Source organism: Tachysurus fulvidraco, chromosome 15, assembly GCF_022655615.1.
Source record: "Tachysurus fulvidraco isolate hzauxx_2018 chromosome 15, HZAU_PFXX_2.0, whole genome shotgun sequence".
Lineage (NCBI taxonomy): Eukaryota > Metazoa > Chordata > Actinopteri > Siluriformes > Bagridae > Tachysurus > Tachysurus fulvidraco.
The window spans coordinates 16,079,771-16,099,939 of record NC_062532.1 but is presented as its reverse complement, the minus strand read 5'-3'; the positions used below and the strand labels follow the sequence as shown (position 1 = coordinate 16,099,939).

The window sequence follows — 20,169 nt, the reverse complement described above, 5'->3', positions numbered from 1 at the left end:
GGCAGTATAGTTTTCCCTCAGTGTTTTGCCAGGCTTGTAAGCAGAATGGATTCAGCGAGTTCATCCCAAATCTCTGCAACTGGCTTTGATTGTACGCTCAGCCAAGGCTGTAATCCCTGCACAGAGTGGTTTGAAATCAGACGCCTGTTTAACGGCTAGTATCGTACTCTCAAGAGAAACACACCAGAGAACTCACTGCTCACAACACATGTACCACACAGCTTAAATGGATGTTCATCTCTCTCTCTCTCTCTCTCTCTCTCTCTCTCTCTCTCTCTCTCTCTCTCTCTCTCTCTCTTTTACACACACACACACACACACACACACACACACACACACACACACACACACACACACACACACACACACACACACACACACACAAACACAAAACACCCACACACACACCCCAAGATAAATCGTATCAAAACTTTTTCCACCCTCAATGTGAAATATCCAATCAATGAAAAACAATCCGAATGATTTTTTAGAAAATAATAAGAAAATGTGCACAGACATGAGAATGGGGATTGCGGATGTGTCTGTGTTCAGGATGAACCAATTTCATGCACGTCTCACGTACAAGAGGAATCATCATGCAGGAGATCATGCACTGTTTTTAATGACCTAGCAGGTACTCACATTTTAATGGCTCTAGATTTTTTTTTTTTTTTTTGCAAAAAAAGAGTGGGAATATAAATCCAAGGAGTCACGATGTAGTTAAAGGGTGTGTATACTTATGCAAGAAGATTGATCATTTATTTATTTATTTATTTCCACAAGTTTCTGATTTTTTTTTTTTTAGCCTTTTTTTAGACTTAAATTATTTTTACCCATCGTGATTACACATGCAGAATATATACTGTACTGTGCCTTCGTGTTGGGAAATATACACAAAAGGTAGTTGCATATGTCACTTTAGTGGTTTCATTCCACTGCACAATTAAAAGGCTTTGAATTCTGAAAGACAAACAGGTTTTGACAGGCATATAATGGATGCCTGCATTTTGTAAGAGCCTCAAATTCATTACCAATATAAGGATGGATTTCTCTAAAGTCCCTTTCATTTATCATATGTCAAATGTGCAGATGCTTCAGCATCACATAGAGACATAGAGACTCTAGCGTGACACTCTGCTGAAACGGACGTAGTTAAGCTTCCTGGCCCTCTAGTGAGCACTGACTCATGGGTGAATATTTTTGGGCTCATGGAGGGAGTGGGATTGTTACATGGAGCTGATGCAATACCAGCCAACAGTTTTTCAATGCAGAACATTTTTCGGAAAGTTATGATCCTGGGAATTGTTATTTCCCAAAATGTTCAGATGTTCTGGGTATTTTTACATGTCCTTTGTAATGTTATTTATTTATTTATTTATTTATTTATTTATTTATTTATTCACTCTACAAATGTCAACCCACTTCCGAATCTGGATTGAGTAATTGGATCCCAATGTGTCTTTCAAAAAAACACTGGACCCTGTTCAGGGGCACGGTGGCTTAGTGGTTAGCATGTTTGCCTCACACCTACAGGGTTGGGGGTTCGATTCCCACCTCCGCCTTGTGTGTGTGGAGTTTGCATGTTCTCCTTCTGCCGCGGGGGTTTCCTCCGGGTACTCCGGTTTCCTCCCCCGGTCCAAAGACATGCATGGTAGGTTGATTGGCATCTCTGGAAAATTGTCCGTAGTGTGTGAGTGAATGAGAAAGTGTGTGTGTGTGCCCTGCGATGGGTTGGCACTCTGTCCAGGGTGTATCCTGCCTTGATGCCCGATGATGCCTGAGATAGGCACAGGCTCGTGACCCAAGAAGTTCGAATAAGCAATAGAAAATTAATGAATGAATGAATGGACCCTGTTCACATCGGTGTTCAAGTGATGTCCACTTATGACTGGATCACACAAGATAGGTGTTAATGCCAGGTATCACATAGCCTAAATGGACAAACAGCATTCTACAAGAGCTGATACTTAGTACAACAGCCCTGGTACATTTCATTGTTTGTACTCTACATGCAATTCTAATACTAGCAATAACTCCGTAACTACACTTACTACTATGTTGTCTGTCAGTCTGAGTGTTGCATGGCAAAATGCAACACTATATCCAGCTGTTGTGATTTATATCCAACTAGATCTGATCTTTTGGTGTTTAATATGACTCAATATTTATTCCAGTTTATATAACTTATAATATCCCACTCAAATGTTGATTTTTTACTGGATAACAGCAGTTATTTCAAATCAAATCAAATATTATTTTGCTAATAATGTGAGTACATCTGACATTGAACAGTGTTGGTCGGCTGTACAATCTAAAGGTCTCAGAACCAGCTGAATATTTATTACTGATTGTTGGCAATCACTTTATCTCGGCTGCGAAGGATCATGGGAAGTACTTGTGGTTCAGAAGAAAGTAGAGAGCATGCTTTAAGTATGAAATCCAGAAAGAAAGAAATCCAGCAGCCAAATTTCTGTTAAAAGCAAAACGATCCGATTCTGAGAAATAGCAGATCAAATGTTGGGAAATCCAAGCTTAATTCTTTGCATTGTGATTATTTTATTTATTTTTTATTTTATAGATACAACTTTTTCAGATTAAAGTGCTTTAAGATCATCAGCTTCTGAGTAATATTAGACAGGGTAATAAACACTCAAATGCACAAATACTTCCTTGCACGTTGATCTGATATATATATAGATGTGTGTGTGTGTGAGTGTGTGTGTGTGTGTGTGTGTGTGTGTGTGTGTGTGTGTGCAAACGTGGCACTGCACCATTATAGGGAGGTTTATCTCTTCTTTTCCTCACATTGAGGGGTCTCCTGCAGTAGCGGGCATTACTTCGCTCTCTACATCCCTGCAGGCAGATTTGCATCCAGCTCAAAGCAACAGCACATCAAAAGAGGCTTTGATGCGCCGTGCGGCTGCACTGGAGCAGACAGAGAGAAAGAGAGGGAGGCTACAACACTATCAGCCTGGAGTCTGACAGTTATTTGACTTCTTTTAAGGCCTAACAAAATCTATAGCTTGCACTGAGCAGAAGAAAGAAAGATGAGTGTAAAGCTTGGATGGGGAAATACCTGTGGACCTCGTTCATTCATATCAACAAAGCAATGTGGGTAGTGTGAAATGCTTGATAGTGTGAACATGCAGAATGGAACTAAGCCCAAAGCCCAAAAGATTAAACTGCTAAAGCCATGTTTCCCTTTAAAAGCTTTGCCAGATTTTGCTGGCTGGCAGAATATGTTTACTTCACAAACGCTGCTTACTTCACTTATGAGGTGTAATGACTCTACTATGCAAAATATGCCTCAACAAATATGCTTATCTTTAGGCACAAATCATATTTAATTATCGTTTTCATTACGTTCACACTGGCAAAGTAAAGACATACTATTTCTGGTGAAAATGTCTGTAATTAAATATTCTAATTAAAAAATATTACCTAATAGGGGGCAGTTAGGCCACATCTGTTCTGCAGTTTCTGTGTATTTGGAGTATTTGAAGCATTGAGGTTGAAGTTATTTACACAGTATGTTGCACTGTGCATGACTGACTTGGTTATAAGCTTACCTTTTGGATCAGATTAAATCTCGGGCTGTAACGCCCCCGTTCCAGCTCCTGCATCATCACTGCATCAGTTTACGTCTCTAAACTTTTTCCGCAATATTTCTCTGTAGCATTAGACATTTACTCTGCACTCTGCACCACCAGCCTATACTTCCATTAACTAATACCCCCCCCCCCCAAATATTCCATGTGTCATAGTAATGTTATTTGTTATTTCTGTCATAGTTTGTGCATCACGGTGTTCATTTATCTTAACAGTTACTGTATATGCAACACCTTCAGATAGTTTAAGTCAGAGGTTCTGAAACTTTGTACACCCAGGGCCCACTGCAACTGGCAAATAATTCCCTTCCCTGAAACATAATCCAACTATTAAAATATTATTCTCATTATTTAAATAACATATTGTGCAATAATGTTTCGGCTCTTTATTGCGGCGACAGAGATTTCCTTTCCGCTGAAAGAACACGTTAGGTCCAACTTGACTGCTTGATCTTGAGTTATTGTGGTTTGGATTAAACCGAGTCTGAATCACGCTGACTTATTAGTTCCTCAGGAGCTTTTGGTTGCTTAATTCCACTCAACTACAAACTTATGTAGACAGAACATTATTTACATTGATATTATTTCCTCTCCAGTGTCAGGATGAGTCTGGTTCCTCAAATGAGTCTCAAATGAGGATGAGTCTTGTTCCTCTCAAGGTTTCTTCCTCATATCATCTCAGTTTTTCCTCGCCACATTCACCTCAGGCTCGTCATTAGGGAAAATTGTTAGAGATAAATAGTAACTTCATTTTAAACTTGAAACTTTTATTTTGTTTATTTCCAAACTTCTGTAAAGCTGCTTTGAGACAATGTGAATTGGGAATATAGCGCTATATATCGAATTAAATACGGCTCAAATATAGAATATATCGAATATAGAACTCGGCTCAAACGAATGCAATAGCTTTGATATATCGATGAGCTCTGATTTCCACCACTGTACTGTAGCACAGTTACAAATACTGTAACAAACAAACAAACAAACCAACAAAAGTGGGGACATGCGATCAACACTCACCTAACCTGAGGTATTATTCTCTTACTTCTCCTGCTACTAGCACTACTATTATTATTACTACCACACTTATTATTATCATGTAATCCTGTTTCATTACGGTGTTCTAATGTCTCCTTGTGCAACTGAAGGGATGTGGTAGCACAGCGGTTAAGGTGTTGGCCTACTGTTTGTGCAACAAATCCCCAGGCCAACAAGCTGCCACTCCTGGGCCAATGAGCAAGGTCCTTAACCCTCAATCGCTCAGCTTTATAAATGAGATAAATGTAAGTTGTGCTGGATAAAGGCATCCGCCATATGTCATAAATGTAACGTTTTTTACGGGTTAAATTCGGTTTTTGAAACTGATTTTGTTAGGTTACACAATACAGATTAAATTACATTTTTTTCCACCTTATCCTTTATGAAAAGGGGGAGAAAAAAAGACATATTACAGCTCAAGAGGCATCTGGATACAACACTTACGTGGTTAGATAACGGTAAAATTTTTGTCCTTTTTTTTTTAGATTGGTGCTTTGGAACCTGAAATGTAATTTAATTAAAATTGTTAAAGTAATTAGAAAAACAGCGGTTTTCATCAGCTCTTCTATGCCACGAAATGTTAGAAAACACAAAGCATCGATGGTCCAATTCCTTTGATGAGGTGCAATCAAATAAAATGGGCTTGACAGTCTCTGGGCAAAGGAAATCAAGCATCCGTGTGCAATTATTTGATCAAGAGAGAGAAAGGTGGCAGCTCGGCCTCAGCTGTGGGAGTCTTGAATCATTCAGCATGGGTTTTTTGCCGCTACTGCTTCTGTAGCAAACATCCCCAAGAGCTCTTGATGGCTCCACTGTCGTTTTAATTAACATGTAGGCCTGATGATGTTAATTAAAAACAAACTGATCATTACCCACCAGGAAATATTATACATATGCTACAGCAGATCTAAACACTGTCAGCTCAAATAGCTTTGTGAGACATGAGGAGATTTTATTTTTTTACTATAGTTAGCACAATTGGGATGCAGGTTTTATTATTAGATTCCTGGAACAGTATGACGTAAATGCTGAGAAAACACATCATGTGTCACTCACATTAGGCGAACATGGCAGATGAACACGCTACGCTACAAACCCTGGGACTGGAGCGGTCATATATAAAGTTGCCCACACAGCACTAGAGACTCGCAAGCTTGTAGTCTTCAATCATTACACAACCCTCGTACACTGCATCTCTGCAGCCTTAACGCAGCCATCGTGTTAACCGCGTTCTCTGTGCTTGGTTGCCAACTTGATAGGAGAATAAATGAACTCCCAATCTGAAGGGTTATGAACTTTTCATGAAAGCTCTGCATAACCCAGTGACATAATATCCAGCTGTGAGTTTTCTTAACTTTGGCTGAGAACATATTCTTTCATAAAAAATATATGGTTGCAATAACTCTAATTGGATGAATTTTGTGTGTGCGGAATTATTTATTTTCAGTAATTTTCACTTAAATTATCGTCATAGGCATTAAGCAACCAGACGTACGGGTTCCTTTAACCCAACACTCCGTATTCTATCTATTGTATTACATTCATATGCTGTGATATGATATATTTTTGGTCAGATTCTGCACCTATTCAACAGAAGCAGATGCTTGGAGCTTTGCTGGCCTATAAACCGACAAATGATCAGGAGGTTTTTAACTTAGGATCACGCTTAGAGACTTCTTTGTTATTACCTTGTCTACATAAAACAGCATCTTATGAAATATCACTGTGTCTCAGTGAAGAAACCTGCGTCTCCCGTAATCCATATATTACGGATGATAAATCTGAGATTCTTGTGCCACTTACTTCATCGGCTTGAAGAGAGCTTGGCCATAATTCTGAAATGTCATGATGAGTTTCAGCTGAGTGCCACCAGACTTCATAGCTGTGGGAAGAGAGAACCACTTTTTATGTTGGGTCTTTAGTGGGGAGACAGGAAAATTCATCACAGTTTATTTAGTGCACACACACACACACACACACACACACACACACACACACACACACACACACACACACACACACACACACACACACACACACACACAGCCTAATACAGTATTTCCCACACTTAGGTAATTCTTTGGCTCTGTGCCCAGATATACTGACAAGCACCCAAATATTTTTTCTCTATTTAAACAAAAAAAAAAAAATTATTAATGAATCCATTCTGAGAAAACCCAACACGGCACAGCGGTAAGAGCTCCATGCTTTTCTCACTTTACAGCTATAGTAATGCACATGACCCTGACCAAGCCATCACTTACAAAATCACCAGACTTAATAATGCTGTAAACTTAAAAGTGGACAATTCTTTTCTTGATTTTAACACACAAAGCTTCTTGCTTCTCGTTCAGCTACTCGTTAAAAACCGCTTTATTGTAGACATGCAACAGGACAGGAAATAAACTTCATTCAAATCGATAGCAATGTGTCGTTGGAGAAGATATACGGCGACACACAGAACTGTCTATCTGCCACCTCAGACTATTTCTGTGGAACTGAGTGGTGCTCGGATGATTAGCGAGGAGCCGAGTGCAGCTCGCTTTGCTCTTTATCAGAAACTGAAAACATCTATAAAGCCGATGATACGTTTCCAATTTTGCTTTCATCACTGGTTTGCTATATTAATAAGTGGATATTTAGAATTTCCCCCCAAATATATCATAGTGCTATGATTTCAGGTTGCACTACAGTATAAGGAAGCGTCGCCTCTTCAGCTAAATAAATAAACGAAAGAAATAGTATTCATTAAGTAAATATTCTATTTATGTTAATGCAAATAAAGAGGAAATAGTGATATATTAGAGTCACTTATGAGAGCCCAGCTGAGAGGTAATGCTGATGCTGGTGATGAGGAGACTATGACTATAAATAAAATGCTCTTTTATAAGTGTCACAATTTATTGATTTCTCATTTTCTATCATAAAATCATACCGCCTCCCTGCAAGCACCCCCAGAACCACCCCTGCCTCACGTCTACCTCTGCCTTCATGCAGAGCATCCCTATGCCTCTGCATCTCTTTATCTCCCTTTGCCTTCCTGTCTTCCTCCTGCGTCTCATTCTCCTCTTGCCTCCCTGCCTTCCTCCTGCCTCAAAATCTCCCACTGCCTTCTCGTCTTCCTCCTGCCTCTCTGTTTATTTCCCCGGCAAATAAACTGTATAATACCAGACACAAATAATTGACAAGCTTTTATAAATTCCGTTTATAAAAAAAGTCTAAAGAAGACTAGTGATAAACGCTGTAAATGTAGAACAGTGTAAAGCAACACTGTTATCTGATATGTGCAGCTCAGTTCCTGTGAGGTGACTGAAAATGTGTCAGAGATCTTGTTAAAAGGAGATTTGCTGATTGTAGGATCGTAGGTGGTGAGATGTATAGCGATACACAAAGAACACAATCTGTGTGATAGAACGGATATAAACCAGTCAACTGAGGATACATGAACTTGTGAAACTAAAATCAAGAAAACACCATACAAAGGCAACACCACAGCTAACGAAACCCAATTATAAAATAGAATAAATCTTAATTGAACTTAAAAAATACATCTTTTATCACAAAACCCCTAATGTTTATGAATAGAGCGATAACATAAATGATAAAACGTGAACTGTTGAAAGAGTTATTTAATTGTGATTTGCAGTAATATTACAAATCACAAAATATGACATTTTTATTACTGACATGATGGTTAAAAAAAAATACAACAATAAAAATAAATAGCTTGTCTGCCCAAATAGGGACATAAAATGCTACATAATTAAAAAAAATATATATATTATAAATAACAATTGCCTGCATAAAGACATATATTAAATATCACCGTCCAACTAAATCCACCTCGAGGTAGTGTGTGGGATTAAAAAAGCAGCGCACACCTCTAATTTCCTGTTCGCGGTAATACTCTCTTTCTCTGTATTATTGTTTCTGACTGCTCTTTGTGTTTGCCATTTCTATTTAAGTGATTTTTTTTTAAGTGATTGCCCTTTGTAAACTGTTTATTGTTTATTTATCCGGCGACTGTTAGCTCTATTGGTCGCTTGTTTTTGGCTCAAGTACCTAACGCCTTATTATTTGCTCCTGGCCTGTCTTTGTGGCTTGTTATCATTGACCTGCATGCATTCACCTTGTCTGCCTGGATTCTGACCCCTTATATAAATGCTGACAGTGATTCTCAAGACCCATTAATAAATCTCTGTGGGTACGTACACACCTCTCATGTGAGTCTTCTGTGTTACACAAAGCTTTTATGGCACATTCTGTTCCCGATTATCTGTCAAAATACACGGGCAACAAGTTTTTTTTCTAAATGCATTTTATGTCAGCTTTAATGGCTTGGCAGATTTAATGGCCTGGCTTTCAGCAGCTTTGCTTATCTTTCATTGTGTGCTTAACTGTGTGCTTCATATAAAGCCAAGCAATCAATTCTCTATACTGTACACAGCTGTAAAAGATGGCATCCTTTAGCGTCCTAACAACGAGGGGCTTTACACAGGGTCCAAACCCAGGGCAAATGCCCTGAATCTTTTCTTAGATCTTTAACTAAAGGGTTACATTTTTAATAGAGTTTAGTACTGTATCTGTATTTACTGGAGGTGGCATGGTATCCATTTTCTTGCCCAAAAACAATATTGATAATGAAATTAGCCAATATTGAGCCTCAAATGAATTGTTAAATATTTTCAATTCTATTCTCTATTAGATTTACTATTATATACAATTCTCTATTAGATTAGATTAGATTTTTTGAAAGAGCATATTAACCCCCCAATCTCCCCCACCCCAATAAAAAAGAAAGAGTATGCAAAAAAAAAAAATATATATTACAGTCTTTTCCATTTCTCCATTTTCCATTTTTCTTCAATATCCAATTGAAATGTTTTACTGCTGATCTCTGCATGATAAAGTTCCAGGGTATCAGATAGGTGCCATCAGCAATTTTTACAGTTTTGTTAAATGTTGTTAAATGGCTGATGCAAGTTTGACCATCACACAATATATTTAGTTAACAGAAGTTATAATGTTATACCTCCCAGCTCCAAAGTGTTTAGCTATTGCTTCTGCATTAACAAATCTGACTTTTGTCTTTCAGGACATGTTCCTTGTATAAGATATGGATCAACTGAAAGCCTGACCCGAAAGACATGAATTAATGTATAAGGAAATGTCTTTGACCTGACTCCATCTGTGTTGTAACAGTGTTTACCAGCACCACTCCCAGATCAGCCCAAACCTCAGACAATAAGTTATAGTGCAAGGTTTAAAATCCCTGAGCTAGGGACAGGTTTACTGGAGTGTCAAAGTGTTGATGGCCGTGATTGATGTATGCTGGGCTGTAAACAACAAGCCACATCAGCATCCATGCTGCAGAAGGGTTAAGAGGGAGCACTGATTGATGGACAGAGATTGGACTAGCATTCAGCTCAGCAGATGGCTTTTATGTAGAAACTGTACTCACTGACTGCTGTAAGCATGAATCCATCCAGCCATCCCTGTGTGTAAATTAGGCATGGAATGCAATGCCACTATCATTACTGTATCTGTTTAGTGCTCCAAATATCTGGTCTTGAAGTGGGCATGGTCTATATGGGTTTCGTGTGCTTCCCATACATATCTGTATTTGTATTTTTCACAACACATCATTTCTTTATTTCAAATAATGCATTCATATGCAGTTACATCCATAGTGCACATGTGCATGTGTATGTATATGTATAAACATTTTCCCCTTGATCTGAGCTCACCTACGCTTGTGATCTTCTGGGACTGCAGGTCTTTGAGCAGAGACTCAAGTACAGGGTTGTGTCTGGAGTAAAGCTCATAGCGATTAATCCCGATGTGGAAGCGAAGCCAGTTGGGGTACGACTCAGCAGTGGCCTCCCCGGTCGGGTTGTACTCCTCTTCTTCATTTCCTTCATGGTGCCTGGGAACAAAGGAAAGCACGGAACATCAATCTGACAATCTGACATAATACGATAATGCCAGTCTGATATTCAAATACAGTTGAGGAGCCGAGCACATATTTAAACACCAGGCAATGTTATAGTCAGTTGTGCGCAAATACAAGTCTCAATCAAACATTTAACTCTTACTATGAGTAACTTACTTTTAGTATAAGTGATTTTTTTTTTAACTAATGTTATTCCTTTAAAAATGTTGTTCATTTATAATAGATAGTGCATGCAAAATGTAGGAAATTTAGGTAGTCTAACATTTTAGTCTACATTTAAAGTATAAAATGAAGCATAGAAGCAAATACAATAAAGCTAGAATTCTACACCTACTGTAGGCATTAATCTTAAATACGTCATTAAACTTCGTACTGATTATTTATACAAGTCAAAGCTACTACGAGTACACAGATAAGTTCATTAAATAGGTCTTAAATTAGACTGAAGCATTATATCAGTACAAAACTACATCTAGGTTCAACTTCTTAAGAAAGTCAGTATTGCCAAAGTCAGTATTTTTTTCAGTTAAATGGTCCATCTGCTGCGTCACCCCCCTGTAATAATTAGCTTCAATTTCTAGATTTCAGCTTCCCTCTGCAGTGCATCATCACAACGATCTCTGACTGCGGTTTCCTGCTTCTGTAGATTAATGAGGACATTACAAGTGAGCAGTTAATAGCACACAAATTTAGAATTTCAGATAGGAACTTTGTTTCACCATAGTTAGTCTGGATAGCAGGCAGTCATTTCTCAGCTTCGTATCTGATCATGCTGTTCAGCTTAATTCTGTCTTCATAGCTAGACCCTTTTCGCAGTAAATAACCATTTGGGAATAAAATCTATGTCCCATCTGAGAATTCAGCGGCTATAGCGGAGAAAAACATGATTTGTTTAAGGGACGAGATTCACAGCCACATCTGCATGTAACGAGTTCAGTTTTTTTGTCATGACGGCTATAATGACATACTTTCTCAGATGGCAAATGGTGTAAGGTCAAAGCTATTGATAAAGAAAACATTAGAATAAATACTGATCCATGTGTGTAATACCTAGCACCTGAGGTTCTGAATGCTTTGAATATTATACAGTTTTAGAGTCTGGGCCTCATCTTAATGCTTTCATAACAAAGTTGGGTAATCTGATCAGCAAAGCAGTGACTAAGTGGATCATATTGCTTCAGGTGACTATACTCTTCATTCATCATTTTGTCCTTGCCATAATAAGCAATGACACTGACTGCTACAGCTTTTAGGGGTCAGAGGATCATGTTTGGAAAAAAAAATAGATATACAAAAAAAAAAAAATACATTTATGCAGTATATAGAAAGCGGTCAAGCATATTATAGTGCCCAGCTATTAACTTATGATGAATAATTATGTTAAATTACTGGCACAATCAAATCTGAGCACAAAACCATGGGAGGTGATGTAGAGAAGAAAGGATGGATAAAGTAAACATAAGCACATAAAAATAAAAGCAACAGCTCGCATGCTGAGATAATGAAAGTAAAAAAAAAATCAAGAAAAGCAATGATTCATCGCTCATGATCAAGTTTTGCTTTAAGTGTCCTATGATTTCCATTTACTGTGCTACTTAATACTGTTTCATGGCATTTTTACACACAGGAAAGCAAGATACTTTAGAAATATATTTCCATCCATGTTCAAGATGTTCATCTTTATATTTTACCATGAAATGTGCATCTGGTGTACTTTTTAAAGCTTTATTCTAAACTAGTTAGCATTTAAAGGCACTCTATATACACATCTTCAGGTACAAGGTCCATTTTAACGGTATAAATGAAATACCCTTGAAGGTATCACCCCAGCGACAAACAAAAGTACAGTTTAGAGAATCTAGAGAGTTTAACGTAGCTTTAATAATGTTAAACTACAATCATGTTCTCTAATGTGAAAGTACAGTAGAATAACTTTGAGAATATCATCCCAGTGAGAATAAAATCCCATTTTATGGTCAGAGTGTTACCTATGTATGGAAGGCAGAAGGTGTGCACAGATTTTACGCGTGAGGTGACCAACCCAGAAACCTGAGAGTGTGTGTTGTAAATGTAGGCTATACTATTAGAATTCACTTAAAGTAAATAGAAAAAGTCCTTTTGTGATGAGGATTATCACCGATCGTGATTCCTTGATTGGTTACTTTACCATTCTTGGTTTCCAGTGGCTTTGGAATAAAACCGCATGTCGGTATTGACGTTAAACAGCGTGTCGTCGTCGGTGAGCGGTGGCAGCTCACTTTTATACAGCGGGTGTTGGTAGAGAGCTGCGAGTCTGGAGGCTCCTCTGTTAGACTGCCTGATTCCACTCGCCGCCTCCTTCATCAGACTCCTCTGGCTCACGGAATCCGCCGCGCGCTGCTTCACTCCTCGGATCAGATCCGTTTTGTCACCGGTGGCCGCCGCTTTCTCCAGAGACTGTGAGCTGAGGTTCGAGTTGGGCTCTTGGCTGAAATCTTGTAGAATTCTGAGCGTGTGCTTGTTGGGCCAGCTTGCTTCCGGAGGTGCTCCAGATCTTGCGCGCTGCTGCTGCGGCTGCGCCTGCTGCTTTCCCCGGCCGCGAGGCGCCTCGCTCGGCTCGTGTGCGCAAGAACAGCCCGAGTTTCCAGAGTCCGCTCCTGCTGCTCTTTTCTCCAGTTTGGGCAGCAAGTCTATCATGATGTGCATGGTGCAGGCTACGAGAAAAACCATGAGAAGCAACACGCGGAATTTACGGAACAGGATCATTTTGATCTTAACAACACAGCGGCTAGTTTTTAATCAATCCGAGTGCCACAATACCGCTGTTCTAAGGATGCTGAAACGAAAACACACGCGGTGCGCCTTGGATACGCATCTGCTTTCATATCAAAGTGTAATCCGCGCTGTTAGGATCTTAGCTCTGGTTCTTCTTTTGCGTCCAGTTCATGTTATTACGCATGAACATGATTTTAGATCAATCAGTGCACCTTCCTGCACACATAGAGGCAAAATGTTTTAAAGGTGGCGAGCTATAAATCCGGTGCTGCCCTTCATCCCACTGAGGAAGGAGAAGAAGAAGAAGAAGAAGAAGAAAAAAACACAGCAAAGCGTACTAAGGAATAGTATCAGTGCAGCCCGTTTCCGCAAAGCATCCTTTTTTATATGCAGTTTATTGCACAAATGTGATGAATCAAATCCGTGCAAATGCATATACAAAAAAAAAAATAAAAAAAATAAATACACAAGACAAGTCGTATAAGAAGCAAGGAAACGAAATATGAATGAAATGTCGGTCGTGTTTCCGCTCTGCTGTGGCAGGTGTCCGGTGTGTCCGCGCGCTCGTGTCCAGGGTGCTGTCGCTTATTCTGTCGGACTACTGTGTTAAATATGAGCACGGAGCCGTGCTGCCTCGCGCGCGCGTCACAGGGCCCAGATTGGCTGCCAAGACTACGCGCGAGCAGCCGCCGTATCCTCGAAGAAAACCTTTAAATGCCATTTTGAAATATCCAAGTCCACTTCCCATGCAAGCGACAAGAGGGCGCTAGTGCACAGAAAGGACGGCCTGTATGCGCACCCCTGTGCACACACATCCTTATACACTGTGCATTATTCCAGGAATAATTGGCTCCTTTGTTTCATGTCTTATATAAGCACAGTAATGAATAAACTGTAGCTTACTCACACCTGAGTTACTGTGAAAATGTCTTTAGTCCAAAAGCAAAGATCACCCCCCAAAAACACCCAAAAATGCAGTACACAATAGTAAACTAGACAAAATCTTTTTGCTTAAACACTTTGCTTAAACAAAGTCATAAAGTCTTTAGGCAGTGGACACAGTTTTATAAGGAAAACAGCTTCTATGTTTTATTGAGCATCTTGAACAATCTGTAACAGTTCTTCAGGAGACCCTGGCTGACTTGTTTCTTTTTTGCAAGCAAAACCCTGTAGACATCTTTTTATTTATTTATTTATTTATTTATTTATTTATTTATTTATTTATTTATTTATTTATTAATTTTTACAAGCGGTCTGTTATGTAATATGTTGGTTTCTTTACTGACATTATTACTCACACAATAATACAAAAGTCATAATGAAAAACAACTATAGCAAGTTGTAGGGAAATAGGGTGCTGTAAGACTTTTGTTTAGCACTGTACTGTATATTATCATACTGATTTCAGAAATATTTATGTCATTCATTCATTCATTCATTCATTCATTCATTCATTCATTCAATTATCCATCCATGCATCCATGCATCCATCCATCCATCCATCCATCCATCCATCCATCCATCCATCCATCCATCCATCCAAACACCCACCCACCCACCCACTCATTCATTCATTCATTCATTCATTCATTCATTCATTCATTCATTCATTCATTCATTCATTCATTCATTAAATTATCCATCCATCCATCCATCCATCCATCCATCCATCCATCCATCCATTCATTCATTCATTCATTTTAAATAAATACTTTATCCCTGTCAAACCAGACAATCCAGAGGAAACCCAAGAGAACATGCACAGAAATTCCACACAGACACTAACCCAAGCACAAGAGTCTTCATTTAAATGACTAGCAGTGAAGACACATTACTTTCTATGATAGCTGTACTCCTGTTCGAAGCTTGTGAATACACGAGAGCTCTTGCTGAATTGTAATGACATTGCCTCAAATCTGTGGAAAATCTGTGCGAATTTGGAAAAAAAGTGCAAGCTCTTCTGAATATTATTTGCTCCAAAATCCTTTAGGGACCATTTAATGTTGCAATCAGGTCTCTGAACTAATGGATTAGCCAATTTTGCATGTATAAACTGTGGTGATTAGAATTCATTAGGATATATAGAGCATCATTCTTTGGACGATAACCCCTCACCAGCGATTACACCAGGTCAGACAAAGGCTGGTGTGACACGGATAGTGTTTGTACGTGACAGTGTAACAAGAAAAAAAGCATCTGAATATCTTCATTTGCATTTTCTGCATCCATTACCAGACGTCTGCCACACCTGATCAAAAGCCATCAGTTTCTTGTCTGCTGAAAACAATCTACTTTGTTTTACATGTTTGTTTTTACATTCAATTCAGTGTTATTTGTATAGTGCTTGGACACTGTGTCATAGCAGCTTTACAGAACATAAGAAACATAGTACACAAAGTTCAAGATTAATATAAGCTATATTTAAATGTGTTTGTATTTATCCCCAATGAACAAACCTAAGGTGACTGTGGCAAGGAAAAACTTCCTTAAATAGAAAAGGAAGAAACCTTGAGAGGAACCAAACTCAAAAGGGAACCTCATCCTCATTCGGGTGACACTGGAGGGTACGATTATAAATTATTCTAAACACAGTGTCATGTTATTATGAATAATGCCCTTTCTATAGTCATATACAGTCTGACAATTATATAATGATTAGGATTTGTTTTATTCAAATACCACATGTAGTTAGCAATGCTCATGAAGCAGAATTCAGCTGGAGCTGGTACATCTGTTAGTGCCATTGGATCTTCTCAGTATTGGCCTGTTCTCACTAAAGGTCTGAAATCTTCATGAAGCAAAGCTGGCACAATCTCTGGATACCTCGGGATGGGTAGGAAAAGAGACGCGAGTATAGAGGAATTAGCATAGCTTAACAATCTATCGCATATAGAGAAAATACTTTATATTAATGAATGATATTTCTTTATTCTCTTGAGAGGATCTGGAATTTACTATACTTTAAAATTTAAATTTTTCTTGGGGAATTTCACTATACATATTAACTTTGGTGTAGTGTATAATGTAGTGTAAAAACCATGTCTAATTTCATATTAATTTGTGAATAGATATGAACATTTATACCATATTAATTTTTCATTTGAGTGTTAGATACTGACAAGATATAATTTCGCCTTTAAAACTCCCAGGATCTATTAATGGGTCCAGACTCCTCATTATTCTAGCTACATCTCTTTTAAGCTTCAATAAAAAATTCATTGTAGTTCCTGAATAATACACTTTAAGATTAATGACTGTATAATAAACCGAGGGTTAAACTAGATATAATCCGAAATCTTGTGTCATACTTCAAGCTTCATGTACCATGTAGATGTTTATATTAGCCCGAAGTGTTCAATTTTCATAGAACTGTTTCTCTATTTACATTACAGCACAGAAAGTGTGTGTGCGCACGAGGGCCCTCGTTTCTCAGTGCATTAATCTCTACATAATGCGTGTACACATGTTTTATCACAAAATGTGTTTTTTTTATCAAATTAAATGCATTTTTACACAGTTTTCGAAACATGCATATGCAAAGCAATTAGCAGTGAAAAACAAAGCCTCAGAAGTAGCGTGTTTGCTTGATGTAGGAACTTGTTAAATTATACGGCTAGATGTGGAGCTAATACATTCAGTAATTCAATAATAACCGATTAAAGTAATTACATTTTAAATAAACACAATCCAGAATTCAAGAATTCAAATATTACAATTATTATTTATCTGTACAATAATATTTTGGCTATATTTATTGTAGCCACAAAGCATATTATTTCCAAACAGTTCAATTTCTATTTCCACAGACGAATTATATTAGGTCCGTTTTGACATTATTTATAGGCTGACTTTGAGTTGTTGAGTCGTTGAGGTTTGGATTAAATCCAATCGATTTAAGAGACAAGAACTAATAATAGTTGGCTGTGATTTCCCACATTACAAACATACATACCAAAACAGAGAAATCATAAACCTACTTGACTACACACCACAAAACTGTGTGATGCGCTAATAAATATGCCATGGATTGTCTTTTGACTAGATACTGTATTCCAAAATCAGTACTGATAACTTACATTTACATTTACATTTACAGCATTTGGCAGATGCCCTTATCCATAGGGATGTACATAAGTGCTTAAATCTGTAACATTGAATACATTAACTTGGTGCCAACATCTTGGACATACGTTAGAAAGTGAAACAAGGCTCTCAGATATGATCCCTGCAAAGTCTCCTTTATCAACATATCCAGTTTTAAAATCTGATACAAACAAAATCTTTCCTGGTAATGTCTCTTAATGTCTTCTTATAACTTTTATTTAACTAAAGGACAGACCATCATGCTGAATTTTACCATACATATATTTTCTCATAACATCTCTGGTATGAAACATCACTACCAGCAAATAGAGAGATGAAGATGCTGAAGATGACATTCATATAAGGGCAAAAGTGACAATGTGTTGGTAAGAACTGGTGCATGCAAAGTGTCAAAAATTATGTGGTCATGGCAGTACGAAATTTATGAATCAGTACTCTTGTTATACCATGTATAGTAAACACTATTCTGGTATTTCCTATATGGTTAATACATCCAGATCATACTTATTGGCTATCATTGATGGTTTATGACCTTTGGCTTTTGAGCAAAGCCCAGAAGTGAGTTGCATTATTTCTGGCATTGATCCACACAGCTGGACCCACAAAACACACCATTTTATTTCATAAAATGTTTCTTTCAATGAAATATAACTCTAAGGAGACTTGAGCTTTGTCAGAAAAATCAATGAATATTCCAGAAAAAGACTACCGGACTGTAGATTCTGTATGGCAGCACAATGACTATAGGAAATAAATAACCAGCTTGAGACCCCTTATGACATAAATTAGCCATTTGTGGTGCTATGGAAATGTTGGAATCCAAGAAATCCCATGATAAATAAACATAGTTCCATGTTTCTTTTATGTAGAATTTTAATTTATGTAGCCAACAGGGTGTAGCTCAATACACCATGTACATCAAGTATTCTTTAAAACAGCTTTGATCTGGAACAAAATGAAATCTCTAACAAATCCTATAGAAGATTGTGTACAGGATGAGTATACTGACCAACCCCTGATGTTCCTGGTGAGAGTTCTATTAGTGTGCTGATGAATCACAGGCATTCATGCTGCTTGAAAAATGGGCAAACTTTGTCAAAATCATGCAGCTGTGTCATACCAAGTGTTCACTGATGCATATTGTCAGCTTGCAATTTGCAAAACAATACAATTCCAATATACAGCAGTGTAAGCAGAATATATGTCCATATTGTGCAATTCTAAAAAAAACAAAACAAAACAAAAAACGTCTGTTTGTGCAATCGTAATTGAATTTGCCCTTGTTTTGCTGCATAGGCTTTCTTGACACCCAAAGCAGAAGTTTCTACCCTCCAATAGTTTTGTGGCACATGGCCAATCCAGAGGTATTTCAAGGCGGTTACGTAAGGAGCTTGACAACTTGAATGAGTCAGTGGTACGAATTGTGGCTAATTTCCGGACACTAAGAAAGAGCTGTCGTTGTTACGTTTATTACTGACAATTAATGAGTGCTTGATGTGAGGAGGCAGCTGCGAAAAGAAAAAACAGACATTAAAATTGGTTCCCTTGTCTGCTCTGTGGGCAGCAGGTCTGAGGCAGTGACCGCTCGACCCGATGTGAGACAGAAATAGACAGGGAGGAGTCAGTGGCATGGCAGTAAGAAATGTAGTTGCAGACAGAACAAAGACACAAATCTGTGTCTGTTGCCTCAGCCAAATAAATAAATAAACAAATAAATAAATAAATAAATGAATAAATAAATAAATAAATCAATAAAACCAACTCACTTCTGAGCCACAAAGCTGTATCACCCTTAGACGAATGTCAGGATTTGATGATTTTCCATTTGCTTGGCATGAAACAAAAACCTTCATAATTTCAAGTCTCTCCTTCAATTTGGACTAACAAAAAGTCATCTCAGTTGGAATTTATTTTTCTCTCTGTAAACGACAATCTGAACTCACATTTCTGCCTCAGGCAGAGGAGTTTGTTTCATTATTGATGCTAGTGCATTGTCTGACCTTTTACATGCTTAGAGACACCATCCACTGAGCTTTAATTATTAATATCAGTCCAAATGTAGTCTGTACTATCTGGAATTGTGAGAGAGCCAACATTCATTTTGTTTACACTTGCAAAAATGTCTCTCATATATACAAAATGCCATTTGAGTTTTTGCAATCAGGGATGTATCAGCGGCATGTTTTCCAATATATGTTCAGATATCGCAGCAGCTGGACTATTAAAGCTCAATAACAAACCCCGAAAGTCAGTTTAGGACAAACTGGTAAGAGCAACGTCCTTTAGTGACCTTGTGCAAATATGTGTTTTTAACTCGTACCCATAATGTATATGCCTTCTCACAGGTGCCAGCCAAAATGTTTAAGTTCCTGCATATAAAGTAAGTATGTATTAAGGCTTGGTTATCCATCACATTAAATGTGCTCATGCGCAATTCGTCTTTTCTTCACTCATCTTAATAATGGGGTTTAGATGTAGAGTAACACCATCCACATGGCATCTCAGAAAGGTTCACATGGCATCTGGCTGAAACTAGACATGAATGTGTGAGCAGTCAGATATGAAGCTCACAGGACAAATAAAGGTCAAGAATGTCTGGTGCTGTGCAATGCATTTACATTGTTCCTTGATTCGGTCTTAGTAACTGCTTGGTCAGTGTTGGGGTGGATTAAATTAGGCTACCGTTTCTTTGTATTTTGAGAGCTAGACCCA

The 20,169-nt window shown here is 38.0% G+C and overlaps 1 protein-coding gene across 1 annotated transcript in view; it reads right to left on the bottom strand.

The window, feature by feature from the left end:
* The window catches only part of fam20ca (FAM20C golgi associated secretory pathway kinase a), a 46,797-nt gene extending 32,736 nt beyond the window's left edge, over positions 1 to 14,061 (bottom strand). The window contains exons 1-3 of the mRNA XM_027138988.2: positions 12,767 to 14,061; positions 10,394 to 10,572; positions 6,450 to 6,528 (exon numbers count right to left, since the gene is read on the bottom strand). Of these exons, the coding sequence (XP_026994789.1) occupies positions 6,450 to 6,528; positions 10,394 to 10,572; positions 12,767 to 13,344 (836 nt within the window). The 5' untranslated portion in view covers positions 13,345 to 14,061. The remainder of the gene's footprint in view (positions 1 to 6,449; positions 6,529 to 10,393; positions 10,573 to 12,766) is intronic.
* Between the last annotated feature and the right edge of the window lie 6,108 nt (positions 14,062 to 20,169).